The sequence below is a fragment of the Stegastes partitus genome, unplaced genomic scaffold, assembly GCF_000690725.1.
Source record: "Stegastes partitus isolate 25-593 unplaced genomic scaffold, Stegastes_partitus-1.0.2 Scaffold1492, whole genome shotgun sequence".
NCBI lineage: Eukaryota > Metazoa > Chordata > Actinopteri > Pomacentridae > Stegastes > Stegastes partitus.
Window position 1 is genome coordinate 11,802 of NW_007579223.1, and position 27,329 is coordinate 39,130.

Below are 27,329 nucleotides of genomic sequence, written 5' to 3' on the forward strand. Positions count from 1 at the left end.
CAAACTAAACAGCTCAAGTATCTTGTGTTTTGCTAATTGTGTGAAAATGATATTATTGTACATTGGGTGTTTTAATGACAATCCACCGAAGCTTAATAGGACATTTCAGCTCTTTTCCTGGTTAGATGGTTTGCTGTCTGATAGTGCCTGGTCTGTTTGAAATAAAGTTCTTTTCCACTTGGTCATGTGTCATTGTAGAGTTAATCTTATCCAACATCAGAGAGAGTTATGACACACTGATAAATATATTTTGTAATATACTACTGGCTTGTCGTGTCTCTGTTGACCTGCGCCTGAGTCTCTGAGCTGATCCACGACAGCTTCTCATCTGCTCCAACCCTCAAGACCCATGATACGTCAACTCTTTGTTTCATTCTCATGGGATGCTTTTTGGGGATCTGCCGGCCCGGGAGCCATTGCTGATCCCTGACTAAGCATTTCCCCACACTACATCAACTCATCTAGGTCATCACAAACAACGCTCATTTGCATCCAACAAATAATCAAGCTTCAGTTTGATGGTGTGGTCCTAGCTAGTGATTTTGAACACTCATGTCACGGCTTGGTTTTAGACAGAAAACACAACAGACGTCTAGGTTGTGGCAACTCAGTTGTCATGACAAAATTTTTAACAGCCTACATGGATAGTTGATATTCAAAGGTTGGTGCAGACCAACTTGGCCTGAATTTTCATTTCAACTATTCACCTATGAAGGTTAGAAAATCAGATCACTGGTGTTGATCTGCAAAATCTTGATCGTTGTGAGATCAGCATTACGTAAGTGTGTTCACATTAAAGCAAGCTGCATTCTCAATTTATTTCGTTTGTTAATTCTCCATTATGCTCTTTTTTTTCTCTCAGTCAGCAATGCTGTCACTACGCACCTGGAGGGAATAAAAAGTCCAAGCAAGGTGAATCTAAAACCGTTTTTTGACAGGGGACATGGAACATATTTGTCTTTCAGGCAAGACTAGACGATACACCAAGATATAATATAATATAATATAATATAATATAATATAATATAATATAATATAATATAATATAATATAATATAATATAATATACAATATCTTATCATATCACATCGTATAATGCGGGTTCTCTATTTTTGTAGACATTCGTGGATCTTGTGTGATGCTGCACATTTGGAATAAATTAACAGGAAGTGGTCCTCAGCAGCTCACCTGTCTGATGTAAAGAGAAGTAGGCCTACACTGTGTGATTTGCCATCAGATCCTGGCCCAGACTGATCTATTTTCTATGCTCTTTCTGGGATGATTTAAGATCATAAGAATTGAATAAATTTATGGCACTGTTGCTCCACTTGCACAAATGCACACAGCTGTCTGAGTAAACAATCAAAACATAAGAAGCAGCACAGTGTGCAAGATGAGGGCATTTAGTGACTGATCTGTTCTGCATGCTAGAAGAAAAAAGAAACACAATATGAAACCAGAAACTGGAAGGTAAGAAAAGTCGAAATATTTGTGTTGTCAATGATTATCCCCACAGTGGCCGGGGCAGGAACAAGTCCTTCCTCTGTGAAATTGTGGCAAACAAGCTGAATGGAATTGATGTGGACAAGTTGACAACTTTGTCAGGTGGATTTTGCTGCCATGGGTTTGGCAGTTGTGTGTATTTTAATATAATCATATTGTCATTACTAGAAATTGCTGATAGAAAAACACAATCGTATTGTCACTTCAGTTGTCAGTTGTTGACCTGACCATCCCAAGCCTAATGTAATACAAGCATATGAAGACCTGACTGCATACCTTGGTTTCACCCACAAACTTGTACAGGTCTCGAGAGATGATCCTCTCCAGAATCTTGCCAGCTTCCTTCAGCTCTGGAGAAGGCGACCAGGGGTGGAGTATTCTCTCAAACACCTGATCTACAGGGCAGGTAGAAAAATAAAGTAGAAGAACCGGAAAAAGGGTCACAAATCCATCAGCAGTGTTTCACAAATAAATAAACTGATAAGCCTTACTATCAAAATCAAACAATATATGAAATGACTTGTACTTGATGAGTTTATTATTAGATGTGACAAAGATCATTTATGTTCACAATTGTAAGAATTCCAGCAGTTCTGATCAAAGTATGCATACTTATCACTCATTAACACTTCCTCATTTAATGATACCGATGACAGTCTGACAGAACAAGTCACATATATTTATGGATAATTTAGCATGTTTTAAGAGTGCATCTATGATAGGACCAGGCAGGGGTGGCACAAGCCATCTCACCGATTTCAATGAAACTTGGCCAGTTTGAAGGGGTCCACTCAAACTATTTTAGGCTAAGTTTAAGGAAATTTGCTCAAGGGGCTGTTAAACAGTACTAACTACATTTTCCTCCGTAGTACACGTTTTTATAGTTCTTCTTTTCATGATGTCATTGTTTTGTCATGTTGAGACATTCAGCATTTTAACGCTCAGTGCTGTTGTAGGATTATTCTGGCTTCCTGCACCACATCTACTCTGTCTGCTGTGTAGCCTGTATGAAGTTATATCATCACACAGATTAAACCCAGGACACAACATTCTAAATGTCTTTGTCCAGTTCTAGGACTAGGCCTAATTGATGTTTATTTATATTTGCAAAATAATATGAAAAGATTCAATTTGACCAACTGTTCTATCTTTAATTGAAGATGCACATAACAATTCAATAGAGCCATCCCCATATTGAGGAAGTGCACCACATGCTGGGACAACTACCACTGCCCATCCTGTTGCTCAGCTTTGTTCCACCCGATGAAGTTGATATTTATACATGTTTGTGTTGCTGCAGTTCTAAAGGCTAAATAGATAGCATGCCTTTCATGGTGCTACTTGTGTATGTAGCTGTCTTACATGGCTGCTCTGCTGGAAAATGGTATATTTAAATTATATTGTTTCAAAATTAACCCTTTTCTTTTGGTAGGCCATCACATATGTCCTGTCTGTCCAGGAAGATGTGTCCTTCCAGGAGGCTGAGCAGGTCTACTGCTGTGGTCGGTTGGCCATCAACGGTCAGGGTAACAGATGTACTATTTACATTCACACAATGCCCTACAACCTTTTTATAATTATTTACTAATAGTAGTGTTATTACCCATATTAAGGAGCACCAGTGCTGATGAATGCACCTTTCTAAGTGTTCCTAATGTTTCTGTAAAGCCAGCAGTGATAATGTTGTCTGTCTACTAATTCATTGAAGTGGAGGAATCTTGCAGAGGGCTGGACAAAGAGTTGAAGACAGAGGGGAGATGATTCAGTCAGTAGGTGGTGCTCCCTTCAGAACTGGGCTTATCGGCATGAAATGTTCAAAATAAAATATGTTTTGCCAAAGTATGAAGATATATCAGTGTTATATTGACGTGTGTGTTAATGTCTGTCTCTGTGTCTCAGGAGATAGTGACATCACAGACTCTGTGGTAGTAGTCAAAAGACCAGTTTACTTCTGTTTTGTTTTTGTGTGTGTTTGTGTTGTTGCTTTTATTTTTTATTAAATGTTTTTGTGTAGAATAAATAAACATATAATTCTGCCTTCAGAGTTGTCCGTGTGTTTCATGTCTTTTCAACCTGTCAAACTGTCCTGTTTGACATCTACAGACCACAGAGGCCACAGGAGCAGAGTTCATCATTATTTTACCTGTTCATAAGTAAGTTAATTACACCATTTGCCCAAATGCAAGTCTCAGCAACCAAGTTATGATCATTGTAATAAGAAGTATTTTGGCTGAAATAAACTTTTCAAACCTCAACTTGTTGGTTAAAAAGCACTATTTGGATGGAAACAAAACTTTAAAATTATAGGTACTTGGACATGAAGTAGTACTTTGTGTGGAATCTTTTAAATTATGAATATATTTTGAGAGAAATCCTCCTTTAGAACTAAAAAAAACCCTGAGAGTGCAGCCTCCAGGTCTGCAGACACATACTACTGCTTGTCCCTCTGGCTTGTTGCACTGAAAAGTAGAGGTAATACAAAAAGTGTTCCACTAGATGGAGCCAAAGACAGAGGTCATGTCAGAAACACATGATATAAAATGCAAGTAAAGAGAGATTCAGTTTGTTCACAAGATGGTCACACATTTTCAGAAACTATTTAATATGCAATAATAATAATAACACATCACTTTTTTCTGACCCAGGACTTTTCAGCAGAAATTAAGTTCCTGGAGAACTGGGAGACTGAAAATTTTATATAAGTGATTGTATTTTTACAAAATGATTAACAGCCACAGCCAGACATGTCAAATTTAAGCATCCATTCATGCTCTACATAATCAACATATCCATATACATCTGCAATATCAGGAAGTGACAGTTTAGTAATCCCTGAAATCCATTGTTTAAACAGTGCCTAATAATCTTTACACACTTCAATGTCAGCTTGCTTTGCATCTATTGCACCTATAAATACTTTAGTATACCAAACAGCCACAAGATGACACCATTGTTTAATTCTTTGAGCTCAGGTTTCTTTCCTGCAGCTGATCCAATGAAACACATTCTGCCTCATCATGTGTTAAAATGAGTATTACAATGTATTTTCTCATCATTTTTATGCTGAATCTTAATGGTAATTTCAACATAAGTATAAGGAAGACACATGTGTTTTTAATTTGATGAAGTTGTTCCACATTATTAGGCTGTGCATCTAAAAGTATCTGAGGAAATAAAACTATTAGCAGATGATTGATTTCACTTTAACGTCACAACCCTTTCTTGAAATGGTCATTACTTTTGAAATTGTTTTTTTTTTGTTAAAGCAACAGAGTATGAGAAGGTAAACTGTTTGAGAGGTTATCATGGAATTTAATTATTATTGTAGTTCATTTGTTAAGGTGAAATAAATTCTATTGATTATTCAAGACAAAATTTTTGGCAGAAGAAAATCATACAAAACATAAATATGCATCAGTGTCTTCCAACATAGACCTACAGTGCTGTGAAAAACTATTTGCCCCCTACAGATATCTTTTATTTTTGCACCTTTGTTACACTTGAATGTTTCAGATCAGACAAATTTTAATATAGTTTTAAAATGATTTCATGTACTGAGAAAAAATGCTGTCCAGCTCTACCCTGCCCTATGTGAAAACAAAGTCATTGACATTTATCAGTCTGGAAAGGGTTACAAAGAATTGCTACGGCTCGGGGACTCCAGCAAACCACAGTGAGAACCATTATCCACAAAGGGAGAAAACATGGAACAGTGGTGAACCTTCCCAGGAGTGGCCAGCTGACCAAAATTTCTCCAAGAGCGCGTTGACATCTCATCCAAGAGGTCACATAAGAACTGTAGGTCTCCCTGGCCTCAGTTAAGGTCAGTGTACATGATTCCACAATAAGGAAGACACTGGGTTAAAATGGATCCATGCGGATGCTGCAAGGACCAACCACTCCTGACCAAAAACATAGACTCGTCTGACATTTGCAAAAATATATGTAGATGAGCCCCAAGACTTTTGTCCTGTAGATAAATGAGTCAAAGGTGAAATTTCTTCAAAGACATGGGTCCTGTTACATTTGCTGTAAAACTAATACTATAAGAACATCATACTGACAGAGAAAGGTGGTGGTGTGATGTTTTGCTTCTACAGGACCTAGACGACCTTGTCATAATTGATGGAGCCATGAAGTCTGCTTTCTGTCAGAAAAATCCTCCAGAGGCCTGTACTATGAACCAGGATTTGGGGTTAGTGAGGTAACTTCAGGTTAAATCCTGGGTTTTCAGTCCTACGACCGTGGTTTACTTCTTACATCACCCTGGTAACTTACGCTGAACAGCTGACCTGCTCTGCAGCAGGTTAAGTTAGAGATTGAGATCACTGGGTATAAAAGCACAGCCCACTGAAAATCAGTTCTCTCCCATAAAACTTCAGAAGGAGCAGAAAACGAAGCAGTTCTCAACAAAATGGCATCACCGGCATTAATAGAAGACCTCTGAGCGTGAATTGTGAGGGATCACTGAGGAGTGTGAGGGTTTTTCGGGACCAGCAAAGCCCCTTAGCACATTCTGATGAGGATCTCTATGAGCTCCTGTCTTCCGTCCTTCCTTCTTTTCCTGTTGGTGACAGGCAATGTCAAAGCTATTGCACATTTTTTTCCATACCAATATCAGCCCACCACAGTAAGCTGATTTTAGCATTAAAGCTTGTATTTGTAGGATACGTTCATAAGGCTATACTGCTTTGAATTATGTTTTTATGTTTGTTCTTAATATGTTCCCACGTCCTTTTTACACCGCCAGGGTGGCAGCTGAAAATAAAAAAAAAAAAAGTTCAGATATGCCACAAGTCTATACATCAGGCAACAAATTAATGAAAAGAATCCTCAGATGTGCTTATTGTCTGATTCGTGCCTCCATGATGGAACAGTGATCATATTTTATTATTATTATTATTTTTATTATGTTATAAACTCATGAACTTATGCATTCACACAGTCAGCAGTTTTCTGCCAGCATTCCTTCCTGGCTTTGGTCGCTGCAACGGTGCTGCTTTTTGCTCCTATGAGGTTTTTAAATTCTGCTCCTCGGTGGTAGTGTGAGCTGCTTTGTAGCCAGACATGTCCATAGTCGCGATTGGTCAGATGCCGATAGTGCCACTCATTTTATGTACACATGCTCATACTCAGATTAGACAAACCTGGGTTGACAACCACCGTCTTAGGACCGGTTATCTTGAGTGTGGCTGTTAGGGTTAGTCAAGCCGGATCTCTGAAAGATATCCTATGTACGTTGATTCGTAGTACAGGCCCCAGGAGAACATCTGCCTATCAGTTCATGACCTAAAGCTCAAGCTCCAAAGGGTTCTGCAACATGACGCAAAGTACACAAGAAAATTCACCTTTCAATGGCTTAAAAAAGAACAAAATTAAGGTTTTGTTATAGGTACTGGAACTCACATGCAACAAAGCATTTTGCAACAAAAACAAAAGGTTATTTACAAAATCAAACAATATAGAGGAAACTGAAGTCTCAGGGAATAAACACAATACAGAAAACTAGAGGGACCTCTGCTGATTTGACAGAGCAATATCAAAAACAAGGTTACAACTACATCAAGAACTAGAGATCTCTGTTGGTCTGGCGAGGAAAGCACAACTAGGGAAATCTGGCAGTACAACAAGAACAGACAACAACCCTGCCTTAACCCACACTTGGTACTTTCAACCAAGGAAGATCCAAAGCTGGCCGGTAAACACTAAAGGTACAAATACTAGGACCCAGCAGAGGAGCAGGGAACTAAACTGGCAACAGGCAAAAGGAACGGGGAAGGGGAGATGAGCAGAGCAGGCATGAAGGAATTGATGTTTGGCAGGTGCAGCCACGGAAGAATCCAAGGTGGAGACCCAGAGTGTCTTTGCAGGTGGAATCGGACTCAGAGATGAAACCAGTTGCAGGCGGTGATCGGAGACAGGTGGAATCCGGAGTGAGCTGAGCAGCAGAGAGGTGTCACTGGATAGAGACTGTCAGAGACTGAGGCCAGGGCTTACTAACTCATGAGTGGTCAACAGTCCAGCATCAAGTGATGGTTTAAGTCTAGCTTATATTGCAGATACAGAATGAATCCCAGGCGCACCACTCCCCGCTCCCGTGCTCACTCAGGTAGTTATCCAATGGCTGCACCAGTCTGGCCCTCACGTGCACGCCACACTTAGGCCCACCTAGGAGAAGGAAAGGGGGAAGGAGGGAAACAGGGAAAGGACAGGCAGGCACTATACAGAGCCAGAGGTGGAGGCCTTGGAAGGTTTTGGAGTGGCCAAGTCAAGTCTGGACTTCAATCCAGTGCAGATGCTGAGACAAGATCTTAAAGGTGCAGTTCATGCTTGAAAATCAGCTAACGTTCAAATGAAATCTATTCTGCAGAGGAGAATGTTCCAAAATTCCTCCATGGCGATGTGAGACTGATCACAAGCCATCGCAAACATTTGACTGCAGTTGTTGCTGCCAAGTGTGGCCTAACCAGTTATTAGGTTTAGGGGGGCAATTACTTTTTCAAAGGAGTAATATAGGTTTTCAATAAATCAGCATTTAAAAACTGCATTTTCTGAGTTATTTTGGTCTAATATTGAATAAATAAAATATTAGTTAGCTGATCTGGAACACTTTGGTGTAAGAAATATGCAAACACTGAAGACATGAAGAAGGTAACAAATGCTTTTTCACAGCACTGTATTTATGCAAATCCATGTGCACATGCTGTACAAATACTAACATAAAGCTCATATAAATTTGAAACATCCACACACAACACACAGGTACTGACAACACTCCAAACAAGTACTTTCCACAAACCTGTCTTTCTGTCTTATACTGTATTTTTATTCCTCATTTAATGTTTATTCATTGTAGACCCAGTATGGTGTCCTTTAAATGAAATATTGTGATTTTAGCAGCACACACATTTCACACAAATATTTTTACACCCATGGAATTTGATTAAGGGACTTTATATCGGGCACTGTTGATGGCGGATTGGACTACTTCTTCCAATATTGCTTTCAGTGTGCTCTGAAAAACAAATTTAAGGACTAATAGCCACAGCATGCGGGTAATGAAGGATTTCTCCATAGTAATGCTACTGTTCCCTAAGTGCCTAAGCCCCAGCAAGCAAACTAGCAAAGTCTGACTGCTTTTGTTCACTCAAAGGTACTTTTCTCCACACGTGAGGGAACAGAAAGAAAAGCCTCTTGGCCTACAAGTCTTAGCTGTGAACCCCTTCCACTCGTTTGCATTAGGAGTTACTGCAGATATTTGAAATACCTTAACATCTGTAAAGTTCTTGGTCATTATGTCCATTTTGCTTGTGGACATGTCAGAGTGACTTACAGGAGGCTCACAAACAACTTAAATGCTTTACTATTATCCTCTCTGACTATCGAAGTCTTCATTATTGAAATTAAAATTATTGCTTTAGAGGATTTTTTTTTGTGCAATATTTGAATTAAAAGCAGTTAATTGAATTAAAGGCATAACCATTTGAGAAGTTTGATAGCAAAAATTCTCTTGGTGGAACTGCTCACAACTCAAAGTCATGTGATGTGTCCAAAGTAGGTGACTTTTTGTAAGAGTGCAAGATAAAAAAAAATAAACAAACTGAAACAACTGTGCAATTGTTCAACATTTAAGATTCATTAACTCAACGTGTACGGTATATGCAGCCATGTGTAAGCACATCCCATTAAAACTATTGACCTTTTCAGCATATTGGGACAAGTGACATCTTTCTAGAATATGGACGGACAAATAGTCTCATGGCTGCAAGTGTCAAAGTCCCTTGGGACCACAGATCACAATTGGTACCTAAAAGTTTGTGAATTGTGTCTTCAAATAGGAAATCGATATATTGTGTGAAAAAAAACAAATCAACGGTGAGTTAATTGGTGATTGGGATGTTTGGCTAAGTTAAACATTGTTATCCAAATTGTCTCCAAGTAGAGTTATTCCTTTCCAACTTTCAAAAAACAAAAATCTTTGTAATCTGAGTTTTGTGTGAATCTTCACATGCATATCTGGTAAAAATATTTAAAGCAAAAAGAGCTTCAAATACGGAGAAAATGGTAACAGACTTCCTGCAAATGGAGAAGTCATTTGTAAACATGTATGCCCAACATAAATGTAAATAAAAAGACCAGGATTTTCAAAAGATTTATGACCTCAATTATCAATTTTTTATTTACTGCACCTCAGTGAAGAATTAGTTTATTCATTGAGATCATCTTCTGTCTTCCTCTCAACTCATATAAAGTTGGTTATTGTATTATTGTATAGGGTGTTACTGGAGCAAGATTAAGTATGCACTTTTTGTCAGGTACGGTTAATCAAGTCCTACTGAATATTAGAAACACTCAGCAGATGCAGCTCATTCAGTTTCTTGAATTTCCAGCCATTATCTATACACTGCTTAGTAGGGTCGAGGGGGGCTGGAGTCTATCCCAGCTGACTTAGGGCGAAGGCAGGAGACACCCTGGACAGGTCGCCAGTCTATTGCAGGGCTACACAGAGACAGACAACCAAGCACACTCACATTCACACCTACGGACAATTTAGAATCACCAATTAACCTCAGCATGTTTTTGGAGAGAACCTAGAGAAAACCCGGAGAGAACCCACGCTGCACAGGGAGAACATGCAAATTCCACACAGAAAGATCCTGGGTGTCCTAAGCGGGACACGAACCGGGAATCTTCTAGCTGTGAGGTGATGGTGCTGACCACCGAGCCCCTTCTTGAATTTCCTTTTTTTCCTAAAAAAATGCATTTTTCATCCAAGTTGATACAGAGTCTTTGAAGATAATTCTTTATTTCCTTTTCACTATTCTACGACACCTGAACAGCTCACTGCGTCACCTTGAGTTGCTTTCTCAACATCCCATCTGTTAAACATTACTACGGTAAAACAGAATATGTCTCATCACGTAGCCTAACACCAAATTCTGCAGCCTGCATCACATTTACTCATTTTCATCACAGCTATGGAGTCAGTGTAAATAATAGGCAATAAATGCTGTTTTGAAAACTGCATTGTTAAAAGCTTCCAGGCCTCTCTTTCAGGTGTATTTCCAACCTTTTAGTACCTTATGCGCCATTGTGCTCTTTGAGGTCTTCTGTCTGTTCCTGGAGGCCCGGATAAAAACTAAAGAGGACAGAATGTTTGCTTTTAAGGCCCCTAAGCTCTGGAACAACCCTACCGAAGAAATCAGGTCAGCTGAATTAGTGATCTCCTTTAAATCTCTTCTTAAGACACAGTTTTATGGGAAAGCCCTTCTTGATTTTACTTGATGTTTTATTTACATTGAAGCTTATTTTATTTCTTTCAAGAATTTTTTGGTTTCTAACCTCTTTAACACTGTGGAGGTTTAATACTTCTTGTTGTGCTGTTTAAATTCTGCTGCCCTTCTCTTTTATATTGAAGAACCGTGTAGCCTAGATTGTCAAAAGTGCCATTAAATAAAGATTAATATTATTTTAACAGACTTCTTCACTTCCAAACAAGGTGGTGAGTTCTGCCTTGTTTCATTCTGGCAGCTTTTCTGGAAATAAGAACCACATAGTGTCTTATAAATTTGCAAAGGATTTTAAAAGCCAAAGACATTATAGAATGGTTTCAGGCTGTAGATTAAAACCTGATACTTAAATACAACTTAAAGCATGAAAATCCTTTAGACCTGAAGCTATGAGGTTTTTGTTTGACAGCGACGATGGACTCTGTCTATTAGATAGAGGTGAAGATGCAAAGCACAAGGACTTTGTTTCATGAAGTATTTAGTAGACGCCAGTAAAGGAAACAAAAGGAAAAGCATGCATGTGTCACGCTCAGTGGCCCATAAGTTTTTTTTTATTTGTATTTTTTTTTTTTAAATAAATTTGTAGTTTTGCACTTCTTCAGTTTATTCAAAGTGATAAGAAAGAAAAACTTAACAAGAAGTAAATTCATTAAGTCTTTGACTAAACCGTTATCTAACCTCGCTGTCTGACTGTTTTCCTTTTGCAAAAGCTTTTTGTTTTTAACCAGTATCAAAGCAGTCAGTAGGGACAATGCAGCTCTGTGTTTATGGAGACACAAGAGTTTGAAAGTGAACTAAATGGACAGTTGTTTGTCTTCATCTTGACGCTTTTTGTGTTCTCTCACCAGAAACAAGTAGAAAGACTTTAAATGCACATAATTTATTTTTTTCTGGCCAAAAAAGTATGAAATAGTTGAACACAACAGAATTATGTTCTCACAGTATGAAAATGACAGATTTAAAATTGCATACATCTACTGCATACATCACCGTAAACGTCCACAGCAGCATTGGTGGTAAAAAAGCAATGTGATCCATCTGCTGTTCACACTGTGTGTGTTGGTGCAAAAGAGCAAACAGTACAACACTGTGTAGTATAAATACACTTCATGACAAGACACTTTGCTTCAGCTTCCCCTATTAAGCATTCATACATAGGTGAAATATAAACACTTAATGCACGGTTTACAACCAGCTGTAATATACTTGTACGCAGACCCAAGTGTTTTTTAAAGTACTGTTTTTGTCAACAACTATAGCCTCTCTAGCGGGCAACAGCGTACACCCATTACCCACAGAAGGGCATGTAAAAAGATAATAAATGAAAACACAGTAAAACATAACGAGACAATATGTCTTCATGGGAGAAGTTATATTTGTTGACAAATACCAGATATGAATACTTAACACTTCAAATGTCACAAAGGGTCAGTTTAGCAGAATTCATACTCACATTAGAGCCTGCTACAGATTGGTTTCCACCAAAACGTGACACACATTTTCACAGAATTTCCAGAAAGTCCTAAAAAGTAAAAGCTAATTAATACACAATGCCATGGTGTAAATATGTGGAGTGGAGCACATCAAGAGAAATGAATGATGATGCCAGTTTTCAAGCTGGGTGCCATTAAACCGCTGCAGAAGAAGAGGGTGCAAGAAGATGACATCATCAAAAGAACACTTGTCTTCACTGTGACAAACAGTCCAGAAACACTGTTGAAATATTTAGATTTGTTTTATGTACTATTTTTGTTTTTCATGTGGTCACTTTAGATGTATAGTATATCATATTTGGCATTGCCACTCAGACTCAGCAGAACACACGTGTCTTCTGACTTACTGTATTTGTATTTCAAAGATGGTACTTTATCACTTTGGCAGACTGTAGCATTCAGACACAGTTTTCCATGGTCCATCTGGTCAGATCTACAAAGAGTATCTGTTGTGCATGAGACAAGGCTGGAGTCCACTAAACAGACAGTTCTGCCACAATTAGGCCTGCAAACTGACCTCTGTGGGTATCACTTGTTATTCTCTGCATTTGCTTGCAACTTAAATACAGTTAAACTTTCAACACAGTTTAATTTATCATTCAATATTGGAGAATGTGCCAAGAAATGGTGCTTTACATTGACAGTGCAGTGCTCTGAGCGATCAGTGTACTTGAGATGCAACCTTTCCAGAGTTGGTTAAGTCTTTTCAAGACAGCAGGCAGTAATTATCACAAAAAAAAGTGAATGGAAGAACTGGCATTAAACCCAACTTTTCACCCCGCTGATGTCCTGGTCATTGCTGTGCCTCATATAAGCATATTCTTCTCTCCTTCCCCGTCCTCACCAGCCCCGTCTTCCTCTGATCTCAGCTGCTCCAGGTCGTCCTCGGAGCTGCAGGCGCTGTGCTGCATGCCGCGGGAGAAAATCCTGCGACGTGACTGGGCGCTGAGGTCCAGCAGATCGAAGGAATCGGAGGAGAAGAGGCTGTCCTCGCTCACCACACTGGAGGGGCGGCTGCGGCGGCCCTCTGCATCCCCTGTGGCCCTGAGGAGCTGCTGCAGCGCCTCGGGGAATATCGCAGGGCCTGAGGAGGGACATGAGTGGAGGCTGTCGGGAAGATCCAGACTGCGAGAGAACTTGCCGTTACGTTTGAGAATACCCTTCCGTCTTCTTACTGCCTCTGTGCGCATTGTGGGGCTTTCTTCTGCTGCCGGGAGACATGTGTGCTGTTTGTGTGAGCGCGACTCACCAACATCACTCTGTTTATCTCCTACTTCGGAGCTTCTTCTTTCTGAGGATGAACCATAACCAGACTCCCCTCCATACAAGTTCTTTAGTATCCCCTTCTTGGGCATTTTGGATGATGGCTGACTGAACGTAGAATGAGGTGGAAGGCTGGTGGACAACACATCAACATGTGTGTGAGCAAGTGTATGTGTTCGATAAGGCTGGGAAACAGTGTTACACAGTGGGGAGGGAGAGTTCTCCTTAGGAGGGCTGTGAAAGACTGAATCTAAACTCCTCTGGTGTTTTAGAATACCTTTGGGTTTCTTCCTTTCGATGGTGGAAGTGGAGGAAATCGCAGTGGAAGCAGCAGCAGCTGCTGCACAAACACCACCACAGGCTCCCAGTGCAGTCTGAGGAATTGCATTCTCCTTGCGTGACTTCCTGAGACTTGACATTCCTCCACGTACCCTTCCTCCTCCTCCTCCTCCTCCTGCCCCACAATCCTTCTTCAGAGGTAAGCTAAAGTAAAAGGGGTTGGGAGCGAGCTGAGGAGGACGGGAGGAGTCTGAGGATAGGCACTCAGGGTCAACAGTCATATTACTTGCAGCAGTGACCCGATTCTGCCAGTCGATGTAGCGCGCCAGCAGGGGGGAGGGGCATTCTTGGAGTGGAGACGAAGGACAGTCACACACACTCTCTTCATAACCCCAGTTCACCCACCAGTGGTTGGCCACGTCTTCTATCGTGGCCCTCTCATCTACACGTACTGTCAACAACCAGTCAATAAGAGCGCAGGCGTCTGGAGGGAACAGAGTCAACAGTTATTTATAGCTGCTGAACTGACAAACACAATGCAGTTCACACATCAAGCAAACACATTTGATACTTGTTAACATCAATGTATATATAATATTTATGGAGACGTGGACATGGACAAAAATCTACCTGAGGGGGGGTTGGGTCTGCGATATCGACCTTGGCTGATCTGCTCTGTGAGCTTGGTGTGACTTGCCCCATCAAATGGCATGCTGCTGTACACCAGGGCATACAGCAAAACCCCCAGTGCCCAGCAGTCCACCTAGCACACAGAAACACACCAAATAAGACATTTTTTTTTTCAGTCAAATTTTAAAAAATGGATTAAAGAAAATCTGTTGTAAAAATTGACCAATAACCCATGCACTGTGATTTGTTAGTGCTTCAACCCTTTGAACCCCAAAACCAGCGGGTGGGTCTGAAATGTATGCAGTCTTCAAAAATTCACCAAAACTACACCATTTATCAGAGTCAGAAACTGTAAAAACAGAGAGAATCATTGAATGTTCGTGTCAGAATGTCGCATTTAAATGTTTGTAAAAATGAAGTGTTGCAAAAGTGTTAACAAAAAAAAAAAGACATTCAATTCTGCACTTTTCAGAGCAACTGTGAAGCCATTAATGACTCAGCTGCCACGTCCCAAAAACTGCTTGACTCTTCACCTGAGCTGCAGGCTGTTTCCAGACAAATTAAAAATGAAATTAGTAGAGTATTTATAGTATGTAGGGTCACCCCCCACCCCGCCAAATGTTAGCAACACTGGTGGGCACTTGGAAAAATGTTGTAGATTATTGATTGATTGATTGATTGATTGATTGATTGATTGATTGATTGATTGATTGATTGTGATGTCGCCACATAAAGGTGCAGAACTTTATATTGCAGCATAAAAATGATCCCACAATGAGTAAAAAAGTGACCGGAGCAGAAAACCCTAAGAAGCTGGTTGGAGTGTACAGGAAATTTTATTAAGGTATTCTACTAATTTAGCACTAGAAATAATACAATAAAAAAAAGAGCAATAATAGTGGACAGTTTAAAAAAGAGGGTGTTGCTACAGAACCAGAGATGCCATCTTTGTTATTTTAAAGTATGAGGGGTGTCAGAAAAGTTCCAGGACTGCTGTCACTAAAGATATATTTAAAACCCAAACTACGAGTTTTCCCCTTCAGATGATCAACCAGCATGTCTACAAAGAGATCCCGGAGCGTTTGCTTCGTTCAGTGCGCGAGACGAGGTGAGAGCTGTGGCAGGACAAGTCGTGACTGCTTCACCATGACAACGTGCCTGCTCACAATGCCCACAATGAGCCGTGCTGGAGCAACCTCCCTACTCACCCCACCTGGCTCTGTGGGATTATTTCCTCTTTCCCAAGCTCAAGGGGGTCATCAAGGGGACCCATTTTGGAGACGTGGATGACATCAAGATGGCTGTGATGGCAGAGCTGTGGAGGATCCCGGAAGAATCCTTCCAGGAGTGCATGGCGGCGTGGCACAAAAGGCTGGGAAAGTGTGTTAGACTCCAGGGGGATTACTACGAAGGGGAAAACTTGTAGTTTGGATTTGAAAGATATCTTTTGTGACACCAGTCCTGAAACTTTTCAGACACATCTCGTATCTTCTTTGAAACCTGGAGCCTACATTAACGGCACAGAAGGTTGATCATCAACTCTTCAGCGAGTGGTTTGGGTTTGTTATGCTGCCATTTATGATGCTTTTTAAATGAAATCCAACTTGATGTGGTGACAGTTGCAAGTTAATCTCAGTTAACCACAGAACAGCATTGCACTCTTCAGCAGATTTTAAACCATGCATTGGTACTTGCGTCAATGCTGTAATACAACCAAAAATCCATAATATTTTAAAGCAGTTTGTGAAGCGGGTGTGCTGACCCACCTCAGGCCCCTGGTACGGTCGCCCTTTCACTATCTCTGGGGCAGCATACAGCGGACTTCCACAGTAGGTCTGCAGCAGAGTGCCACTCCGGAAATGATTTGAAAGGCCGAAATCAGCCAGCTGCAGAGAAACAGAGAACACAAATAAATATATTATCAGCATTCCTTTCCACCACTATTCGTGCTCGCGCTGCTACACGAGGATGACATTAGTTAGCTTATGAGCCTGTGAACCCTCCAAATGGTTTCAATTGGATGTCGATCAATACATAAATTAAATGTTGACCATAAGTGATGCACCTGCAAATGAGACCAATCCAACAGGGAATACATGATAAACAAAACGTTAAAAGTATGTATCATATTGTATTTGAAACTTAGTTAGCTGTTGGTGCACATTTGTGTGAACAAAAAGGTTGATGTGACATTGAGTCTCGGTCCCAGATGACAAAACTACCTTAACAGCTGTCACATTAAAAAGAAAAAAAAAACACACAGACCTCAGTCCAACACAGCACTCTGAAACTTCATGACATAACCGGTGAATCAATTAACACTAAACCCTTCCTAAATTTCCTTCACTCATTCACTTCAGCACTCGCACTCATCCTCACGCAATCCAGATTCCTTTCCAGTGACTGTGCAGCGCAAACTTCTAGTCATGCGGCAAAACACAATAACTTAAAAGCAATTCCTTTTAAAGAAGCCAAGAATAGGTATGCTGAGCTTTTGCCAGTGCAAGTGTGAGTGAGGAAGGAGACGAGGGCCAAAAACATCAGGCTGCTTACGCTCACGTAACGGAACAATCACTCACTCCAGGCTGCGAGAGCCATACACAGACATACCATGCCTCCTCTCTATCTGGAGAGATTATTTGCGTGCACACTAGTCCGCTATCAGCCCCTTCGGTGTTGAAAATATTCAGCATGACAGCTTTATTTCCATGGTTCAGACTCACAGAGACACAGGGACCTCACATGTAGAAAGATTCTGTATACAAGCCAGCTCACTGTTATTCTACACAAAGTGGCAAAAAATGTGTATTAGACAGAACAAGTGAGTTGCGCAGTTTATACAGCTTTGCTTTCTACATGATGCTGTGTGTTTGTGTGTGTGTGTGTGCATCCTGCAATGAAAACTGCCTGTGCCCACCAGAGACATCTCTGAGAGGTTGCTGGACTTGTTTTCCTGCTTCGGCAGACACATTCTTGTATACGACACGATCTTTCTTGTAAATATACGAGCAACAGTACATGTGCCTGAGAATTACATGGACTGCTATAAAAAGCCACAGTCTCCCCAAACTGCAGTTAGGCTTGGGACACATTTTCCAGCTGTTTTTTGAGGGCATGGGAATAAATTATTATAAAAGAAAGTAACATTTTGTTTGGTTCAGAAGACACACACACACACACACACATATATACATACTGTCCTTCTGAAGAACAAATCAGCTGATGATATGTTATGGCTACCGTGATAAAAGCTATTAATTCAACATCTGTATTTTAATCAGAGATTCACCAATGCACTGAATTTTGTGGTTGACTTGCTTTGTTATTTAAATTGCATTTTAATACATAAACTGACCTAAGCACTAAAATACAAGTTAATCTTCTAGCTGCCCCTGTGCACTGTGTAAACATTTTTGCACAGACGTTCCTCACAACATGAGCTACTTAATGTATATCTGGTCAAACTTAAACTAGCGTGTTTGCCGGTGCACATCAGTGGACGAAATCTTGAATGAATACGTTACACAAATGCTTTCGTAATACTCAGTTCAGGCAATATAAAAATCCGCGGTGCAGACTAACATGTGGATTCAAACGTGAACATATCTGGCTGTTCCTGCCTTCAACACATGCTATTAAGCAGCTATTGTGCAGACACGGCACACACATGCATTGCACAGGGCCTCGGTCATTTCCTGCAGCAGATGTTGTGAAAGGCCAGTGTGGTGAACCCGTGGTGATGAGGTTGGCAATGAATGGAGCACTGCTGAGAAGTGGTTTCTTTCCATGGACAGAGCATACATATATTTAAACTCTCTGACTGGCACGAATGCCAAGATTGCAGCTAGATTCCCCGAATTCCCCTTTGTCCATGCACAGCTCCCAAATAAGGAGAGTGATATCCAAAAAAGGCAATAAATATCCCCGGGGTTCTTTGTGTTTGGTCAGATTCAATGTGAATAGCTCAACAACACATTAAAATTGCTGTGGGCAGAAAGTGCTCCAATGTATGTTCTGAATGTGGACTTTGCATAATATTTTGGAAGAAGCAAAATAATCCATTACCAGCTATGTGAAGTTTTATCCAAGTATGCAAAACACAGCAGCAGTGGAAAACAACTGTTTCCTGAAATGTCTCAGCCAGTGTGTCAAATGGGTGAATGCACTTTTGTGACGTGAAAGCGGGGCTTACAAGATAAAGAACCCATGATGCATTTCAGCGCTCTGTTTTTTTGTGTGTGAAGGTGATATGAGGGCTTGGTTTGGGTGTATTTGATAGATCCTACCTTTACGTTCAGATCTTGATCTAAGAGGATGTTCTCCAACTTCAGGTCTCGATGCACGACGCCGTTCTGTGAGAGAGCAGAGACACACATGAGGTCCTGCACTTGGACAATCTCAAAAAAAGGTTATCCAAATGTTGAATTTGTGGTGAATGTGAGGAAGTGCCTTGTATGGGTTAATTATTCTGATGAGGATTTGATCAACTGATGGCACCTGTGAGCCAGTGAGGGGCACAAGGATTGTGCAGCTTGGTGAGGAAGAGTTCACTTCAGATCTGACGCTGGGTAAGTAATAATTTAAAAGAAGAGACAAAAACCAGCCAGGGAGTTGCATTATGCAGAGAAATGTTGAACATTGCTGTCAGTTTGTCTTAAAAAGCCTTGTTTCTTTCATTAAGAGAGCACTTTTGTGGGTGAAATGACCTATAACCTTAGACAATATTTTGTGTGCATAATGCAAGCCTCCGTGTCCTTTTGCATGTGTTTACAGGAAAGTCAGAGACAAAGATAAAAGAAATTGATGTGCTTATTCAGGTTGTTATTCTTGCTATTTTTAAACTGACTATGAACTGATTTGGATAATAATTTTTAAAAAAGCAGCAAATGACTCTCTCAAAGCCTCGATAATCTCTCCATGTGCCCTGCATACCTCTGAGGCACATTCAATAATTCATTCATGCCGAAACATTCATGTCTATTTTGGGACAATATTCAAGGGCACGAGGAGCACAAAATCCACCTCCCTGCACACTACAAAGCTACAGGAGCTGAATGATAATCTCCGGGTTTAATATGAAGGATTCATGAAGAATCCAAAGTGCCATAATAAGAATGGAAGTTCTTTAAAGGAAAACAAAAGCCTTTCTGTCATATCCAGCTCAGGCCCACATCCTCACTTCTCTATTAATAGGATTGATGCATTTCCTTGATAATTCCTGTTTTCTGGCACAACTGCTGATTGTATGTACACAACAATAAAAACAAGGAAACAAAAGAGGAATTTGTTCCCTGGCCAAGGCTTACAGTAATGTGGAATGAGGAAGGAGGCTCATTTACGTACTTAAATGTGTCAGTGTGTGACTGTACACAGCAATCAAAGCTTAATGCGCTCTTAACCCAGAGAGATCTGAAAACTCAAGTCAAGTTTTTCTGTAGTATTAGGATTAGGATTTAGTGGACTTACAAGTACAGTATTTGCTTATGCACGGTTGAATACTGCAGCATGCAATTCAGCACGTGCCTCCATGTGCTTCACTGATTTATACAGAATTCCTGTGTTGCATTAGCGGAACATGTATGTGTATCTACAGTATGTGTGTGCGTTAACCTTGTGGCAGTAGTGGACAGCGGATGTGATCTGCCTGAAGATGCTTCTGGCTTCTGTTTCTGGCAGTCGCCTCCTCTCCTGTATGTAATCATACAGCTCTCCTCTGCTGGCATATTCCATCACTATCACGATCTTATCCCGGCTCTCAAACACTGTCAGCACAGGGCAGAGGAAACATACAGAACGGCATTATGCAGATGTGTTTATATTATTATTATTATTAGGGAATGCTTCAAATCTGCACTATACAATGCAAAAAGAGAAGTTATAGATTATTTCACATGTAGATATATATCTGCTGATCTGAACGTGTAAATGTATATTCTTTTGGTGAACGTCTTTGAGGCCACTTCTCAAAGATTTCTGAATTTCTGTATGTGAGGCTGTGTGGACTTTCTCCTGCTTGAAGATGAATACTGAAATGCTTTTCCTATAAATTCTAGTTAAACTTTAAAGGAAACAGAAATAGTTCACATTGTCTGTTACTTATACAGCTTTCCCTCTCCCTGATTAGGGTTAAACTAATCAAAAAGATTTAATCAAGTGCCAAGATTGCTTGATTCTTTGGTATTTTTAGCCCAGATTTAATTTGACATATACTTGTAAGGACCTGATGTAAAAATTTCATTCACTTGATAGCACTGACAAAAATGTCTGCCATATAAAACCCAACAGCTGATGATAAATGTGTGACTTTTAAGGACTAAGCACGTCAATATTTTATTTTTGTTGCTGTCAAAAAAATCCAGTCCAAACTCACCAACGTGTTAGAACATATCTCAAAACTGTTTTTACTCCAGAAACATTCAAAAATGGTTCACAAACAGTTTTTTCAAAGACTAAACTAATCTCCCAAAATGGGTTAAAAAATGTTTTTAAAAGAAATGTATAAGCCTCAAAACAAATGCTGTAAAATTATTCCTCGTGTAACTCATGTGATTCTTTTATGTCTTCAGAACATTCCGAGTTTTAAAAGCTTTGCGGTCATAAGACAGTGGAATAACTCCTCATACTATTTAGGACTAGTGTGCGGCTGCGTGAGTTTGCAGTCTTACCCTCATGGAAGCGTATGATGTTAGAGTGCCTGAGTGACGAGGTGATCTCGATCTCTCTCTGGATATGAATTCTGTCCAGGTCATCTGTAATGCGCTCTTTGCGGATTGACTTGATCGCCACCTGAGATGGAAGAAACACAACTCTCGTATTATGAAAAGCTTTTTGTTCAAATCGCACACAGTTTGATCAGTCAAGTGATTGAGTGTGGATGGTTAACAACTTCAAAAAGGATAGAGGTTAATATTTGCTCATTTCTGTCGAGCAAATTCATCCTTTACAGGTGGAAAACAGCATTAGGTCATAAAGGGATAGATGCTATCGTGACGAAAACTGATTAAACACTGATGAATGAGCACAGTTCACTTGCAGTGTGATGCGAGGGAACAAAGATATACATATTTACTGTTGATATACACACATGCATACACACGCAAATCAAATCTCTGGGTATTAGAGGTGATTATGTGGGTTTTAAGGGCTGGATGGTGAGACACAGGTCTCCTGTGATGTGAGCATAGACAGAAGGCTGACAGCTGCACTGTTCACACTCTGTTCCCTTAATCCCAGGCCCTCACTGCACCCCAATGCAACCCCCAACCCGCAAATACACACAGACACACACCAAAACAGAAACCCTAACAGAAGCCCCTAAACCTCTTTACATAGAGGAGCTATCACAGAAATGACACCCTACATGGGGACGACAGAGGCAGACAAACAAACAGACATCACGGTGTTCCATCTTGGTATTGGTTTGGTATAAACAGTCGGTGAAGCTGCGGGACTAATTTGTTAGGTTGACATCCAAACACAGGACTGATCATACTGCTGTCAACCCCTGAGGTGTCCCTATAGGGGAGCCGGCCTCTCCCCCAGGTCACAACTCCAGCATTCTCAGCTGCCGGAAAAACGTCTACGAGACATTGGAAGACACAATTCACACGCTCCACCAATAGTTATGCAACACAACACAAACACACACCAGGGAGCTCCTGGGACTGACCTGACCTTCTAAAACTGTCATGGAAATATTTGTTCTTGTTCTTTTTTTTTTTTAAGTTTGTGTCTTTTCTTTAATCCAGAGCTAAGCATATTAAAATGTTTGTGGTCACATCACCAGACACCCCAAGCCTGCGATCTCCTTTAAGCCAGAGGAACTAGCTGCCGGGCAACAGTTTGCACTTAGTGGCGTGCGTCCAATTTTAGGGAGATGTTAACATGTGGACTCCCATCCTCATGAAGATTTTCTGACGCAAATACTTAAGGCAATGCGATGAAGGGGAGGACATTAAAGTAAATTGTAGGGATGAGGAGGGATAATGTATGAGGTAGAACTGAACAAATGAAAGGAACTGAATGAAATATGCCAAAGTATGCGGGCTTAGGGCAAAAAAGGCATTTTAGTGTCACTTTAAGCCCTAATTTACTTCCCAAACTTGGCATTAACTCTTGATCAGCAAAGCACAGAAAGGAGGACAGACACACACACTGGGCATTGTTCATCTTCACGGCAATGAAAAACATCTTTATTAAAAGGGCACGTGCGTGTGGAGGAGGTTTGACGACGTGTGCGTTTGCGTGATCTCACTCATGTAAATATGCTGCACATGCGTCACGCTTAAGCATGGCCTCTAAACTACCCTTCATTCTCAACAATGTCTCATTGTTCATCCACATAATGTGCTGCGTGTGAAATATCAACCTGAAAACTGTAACTGGACGCATGCAGGAAACATAAGCAGCAATGTGTGTGAGTCATGCAGACGGATTTAGATTTACATTATTAGAGAAAGTGAGAAGCAGAGGAGCACGCAGCTTATATTGTAGTTGTACAGCCAATACAAATGTACAGCATGTTCAGGGAGAGCTGCACAGCCATATTATAACAACACTTAGTTTAAACCACACAAGTGGAATGTTTACTTTCCCCTCCTCCTCTTCGTCTCCTTCATATTCCAGCTCGTGTCCTGGTTGTGTCTTAAGAAAAGTGTTTTGCGCTAATGTGTGGACTGCTGACTTATTGCAGGTGTTTTTGTCGTGAGTTTGTGTGAAGTGCACTCACTTCCTGCTATGTTACACTCACAAACACATGCACACACATTAAAAAAACAGACACACGTATGCATCCCAAGAAGCCGAGCTTCACTGAACGTCCCTGCAGCATCTGCGAAAGATTTTACAGCAGGATTATACAGGCTCCGTGCCAAACAGACCCTTGACCTCAACATTCAGCTGCAAACACACAGATGCCTTAAGCCGTCCCTTTCCTTACCCAGGAACTACAGAGCGGCACTGTGTATTGATGATTGGAGAAAACAACCTAGTGAGAGTGATAATTTGACAGTTTAGGAAATAGCAGCTGGTGGGCGCAACGACTTCCTGGAGTCTGAACTGATGATGACAAGAGTTTGGGAAGCCCCTGCCAAGAAATAGTCCGGTGCAGAAATACCCCAAAGCTGAAGGATTTGGGGAAAATATATGATTGCAATTTTTCTAAAAATATTACGATTGGAGTTTAGACTTTTCTAATGTCAAGCTTTAGTTCAATGCTCGCCTTGTGACAGATTTCAAACATGCGATCGAGCATTACAACATGAGAAACCAACAGAAGCGTGACTGTCTCACATGTGTTTACGAGGTGTGTCAGAAAAGTTCCAGGACTGGCATCACAAAAGATATACTTCAAACCCAAACTACAAACCACAAGTTTTCCCCTTCAGATGATCAACCAGCACATCTGCAAAGAGATCCTGTGGCGTTTGCTTCGTTCAGTGTGCAACAAGAGGCGAGAGTTGTTGCAGGACAAGTCGTGGCTGCTTCACCATGACAACGGGCCTGCTCACAATGCCCTGAGCATCCGACAGTTCCTGACTGAGAAGAACATCACCGTGCTGGAGAAACCTCCCTACTCACCCCACCTGGCTCTGTGGGATTGTTTCCTCTTCACCAAGCTCAAGGGGGTCATCAAGGAGACCCGTTTTGAAGACGTGGACGACATCAAGATGGCTGTGACGACGGAGCTGCAGAGGATCCCTGAAGAATCCTTCCAGGAGTGGATGGCGGCGTGGCAGAGAAGGCTGGGGAAGTGTGTTAGACTCCAGAGGGATTACTTCAAAGGGGAAAACTTGTAGTTTGTAGTTTGGATTTGAAATATATCTTTTGTGACATCAGTCCTGAAACTTTTCTGACACACCTCACATGTGATTAACAAGCTTACCAGCACCTTTCTGATGTCGGGGGTCTTTATTTTTCTGAAACAAGGACCAGGGATTGAACTTCTTCCTCTAACTCAACTTTTTTATTCTTGGAACAACCATTTCTGTCACTTTTGCAGTGAACAAACAAGTTCAACTCTTTTTTCCGTATGTCCTCCAAGAGAAACCGTCTGAAAATGTGCACCATTATCCCAACATTTAAACAATACTCAGTCTCAACCCTTCCCATGAAAGTTGGATTTTCTGACTGGCCGTTCAGATAAACACATTTCTGACGCGGTCTGACCACACATGTTGTGAACCACTTCTTTTCTGGTATAACCCATCCATTAGTGTTGCTAGTAGCCAGATTTTGTTACCTTGGAAAGGAGCCAGGCTCTATCTTTCCCCTCTGGCTGCTTTGTTCAGCTTCATAAACAGACAGAAATAAGAAGGGTATCTATCTCACAATATACTCAAAATAGAACATAGGTGAATTTCCAAGATCTGAATTTTTTGATGACACGTCTGGTGTGTGTTTTTCCTCAAAGAAGATGAATGAGTTGCTGCATCTGGCACCTACAAGTATTTTTCTTTTGGAAGATGTGCTGCAAAACAGGCTATGTCTTTCCATATGCAGCAAATCAAGTTAAAAGTTGCGCAGATGTGAAGTCATTTTGCAAGAAACAAAAACATCTTAATGTATTTTCTAACATGCTTCAGCTTTAAAGACGGCTGAGGCTCCGGGCCAATGTAAGTGACTTATAACACAGATTATTGAGACAGTATAACCAAGATCTGGTATTCATCACCCTGTCCTTCCATGTCATCCTCTGCATTAGTTAGGCTCAACTTCTGTGCCAAAGCAGAACAAGCACTCAGACATTTGACAACCTCAAGTCAGCTAAAACTACTGCTGCTGCCTCCCCTTCCTTCTCTTCTTCCCCTTCCTCGTTCTAAACTGTCTCCTCCTCTGCCTCCTCCTCTCCACACTCTAACAACAGTCCCCCAGTCTTGTTTCCAAAAATAATGTCCGTTTTGTTTCAAGGAATCCTTGGTATGTGCTGGCTAATGGCGCAAGGAATTCAGCATTTTCCCCCCTTGTCCTAAACCCACTCACCCTACACACACACACACACACACACACACACACACACTACATAGCAGCTCTCCTCTCTGTATATCCTCTCATCGGAGTCCTACCTTTCCTCTATCTTTTTCTCCCCCTCTCTGTTCTTTTATTCTTCACAGATGTAAGTCTAGTCTAAGAGTTAAAGCGGAAGCAGCCAGATGAATTGTGAAAGTCTCACTTTCACAATCTGATTGCCTGAAAACGATTATCCCTATTCCTGTGTGTTTGTTTACTTAAAAAAAACATTTAAAGAAAAAAACAAAAACAGAAGGGGTATTCGAGGCTGATGAAGCGTCTGTCTCTTTGTGCTCAGATCACGGCAGAGTGAGGGATTAAGGCCTGACCGTAGACATAAACCCACGATTATTCAAACTAATCTGGCACCAAATTCTGTTTTTAACCCAGATCCTCAGAAAGTAAAGTTACATAGAAACACACACACACACAGTGTCTGCCTGCCTTGCTTGCCTCTGTGCTAGTTTGCATGAGTGTACTTCACTGGGTGTCTGGCAAAGGGGGTCAGGCTCCTGCTGGAGGAGACCTATTGTAGTAATTTTATCCCCTTGTTCAAGTGCTGAGTGAGTCAGACCAAAGGAATCTCAGCCTGGCAGCACAGGAAGCAAGAACAGGCTTCAGCATCAATCCATGAGCTCAGGCCACCCAGGAGGTCATCTCCACCTCCAAATTAATATTTAATAACCAATGGGCAACACTCTTGGAACAGCACCAGTCTTGGTACACAATCACACACACACACACACACACACACATGCACAGGGAGACTTCTGAAGATAAAAGCCTGAGGAGGTGAGAATCAATCAATTATACACAATCAATGTGCAATCAACCACCAGCATTAAATTCTGCAAGAGAAAGTTCAGAAAGGCTCCTCCAGGTGCACACGACTCACCGTCTTCAGACTCGCTCTCTCCACTGCTTTCTTCACTTTGCCGTACGTGCCTTTCCCCAGAGTCTCCATCACCTCGTAGCGGTGCTTCAAGTTGTGCTTGTGCTGGTGCTTCTTCACTTCCATCGGTGCCGTGGCAGCGCGCTCCGTGGCCTCCGCGTCTGCGTTTCTCTGCCGCTTGTCCATCCTCCGGGGCTGCTCGGCGTCCTGCAGACACCCGAGGCCGGAGCGGTCGCCGTTGTTCATCGCGCCCCTGCTGTCCGCCTCACGTCTGCCCATCCTCTCCGCGCCGCACCGTGCGCACCTGTCAGCAGCCCGCAGCCCCAAACCGTTCGGAGTTTGCGCCACGAGCAGCCGAAGCTCATGTAGATCAAATTCGCCCCCTCCAAACTGCTCGCCTAGCTTGACAAAGGACAAATCAGGAGGAAAACAAAAAAACACATCCGATCCATCTGAGCAGCAGCTGTGTCTCTCTCTGGTCCTCCACAACACAGCAACAGGAGCGATGGGAACCACATGGTCCGGAGCGATGGGGTGGAGCCTTCTCGCTCCACAAGCAGCTCTCTGGGCAACATCCCGGCGCGTCACAGTCATTTGGGGATCGTGTTGGGTTTTCCGAAGACCGGCCCAGCAGCACAAGAGAGAGGGCGAAGGCATGCACGGAATGTCTTGCGGGTCAGACTCACCCTAAAACCCACCACTTCAGTCAGACATGTTTGTTGATGCTTTGCCATGTGGTGAGCTCTGAAAAAATAAATCATGGAGAAGACTTTGAAGAGTAGGCTCTGAAGTTAGAGAGGAAGAGGTTTGTAAGAGCAGGAAAGGCACAGCCTTACATTCTTTTGTTTTATTTCAACATACAAATAACTATATATACAGTCATGGAAAAATGATTAGACCAGCCTTGTTTTCTTCAATGTCTTGTTCATTTTAATGTTTGGTACAACTAAAGGTAAATTACATGAAGAATAC

General features: G+C 41.3%; 2 protein-coding genes across 2 annotated transcripts in view; one reads left to right on the forward strand and one right to left on the reverse strand.

Moving 5' to 3' along the window:
• The window catches only part of LOC103370867 (deoxynucleoside triphosphate triphosphohydrolase SAMHD1-like), a 12,279-nt gene extending 8,619 nt beyond the window's left edge, over positions 1-3,660 (forward strand). The window contains exons 7-9 of the mRNA XM_008300038.1: positions 2,963-3,029; positions 3,403-3,428; positions 3,607-3,660. Coding sequence (XP_008298260.1) covers positions 2,963-3,029; positions 3,403-3,428; positions 3,607-3,660 — 147 coding nt within the window. The remainder of the gene's footprint in view (positions 1-2,962; positions 3,030-3,402; positions 3,429-3,606) is intronic.
• Positions 3,661-11,657: 7,997 nt separating this feature from the next.
• Positions 11,658-26,844, reverse strand: LOC103370859 (NUAK family SNF1-like kinase 1). The gene is made up of 7 exons (XM_008300029.1): positions 26,361-26,844; positions 21,124-21,244; positions 20,069-20,220; positions 18,745-18,810; positions 16,225-16,344; positions 14,459-14,591; positions 11,658-14,312 (listed from the first exon to the last, which is right to left on the reverse strand). The coding sequence occupies exons 1-7, from the start codon at positions 26,634-26,636 to the stop codon at positions 13,093-13,095; spliced, it is 2,088 nt and encodes a 695-aa protein (XP_008298251.1). The 5' UTR covers positions 26,637-26,844; the 3' UTR covers positions 11,658-13,092.
• Positions 26,845-27,329: the final 485 nt, after the last annotated feature.

What these genes read in the sequence shown, in the direction of transcription:
- LOC103370859 (XM_008300029.1), bottom strand. Translation starts at nt 26,636, where the DNA reads ATGGGCAGACGTGAGGCGGACAGCAGGGGCGCGATGAACAACGGCGAC. An exon ending in CTGTCCACTACTGCCACAAG is followed by an intron (nt 18,811 to 20,068) that starts GTTAACGCACAC and finishes GCTCTCTCACAG; the next exon opens with AACGGCGTCGTGCATCGAGA. An exon ending in GACCGTACCAGGGGCCTGAG is followed by an intron (nt 14,592 to 16,224) that starts GTGGGTCAGCAC and finishes TCTGTGTGCTAG; the next exon opens with GTGGACTGCTGGGCACTGGG.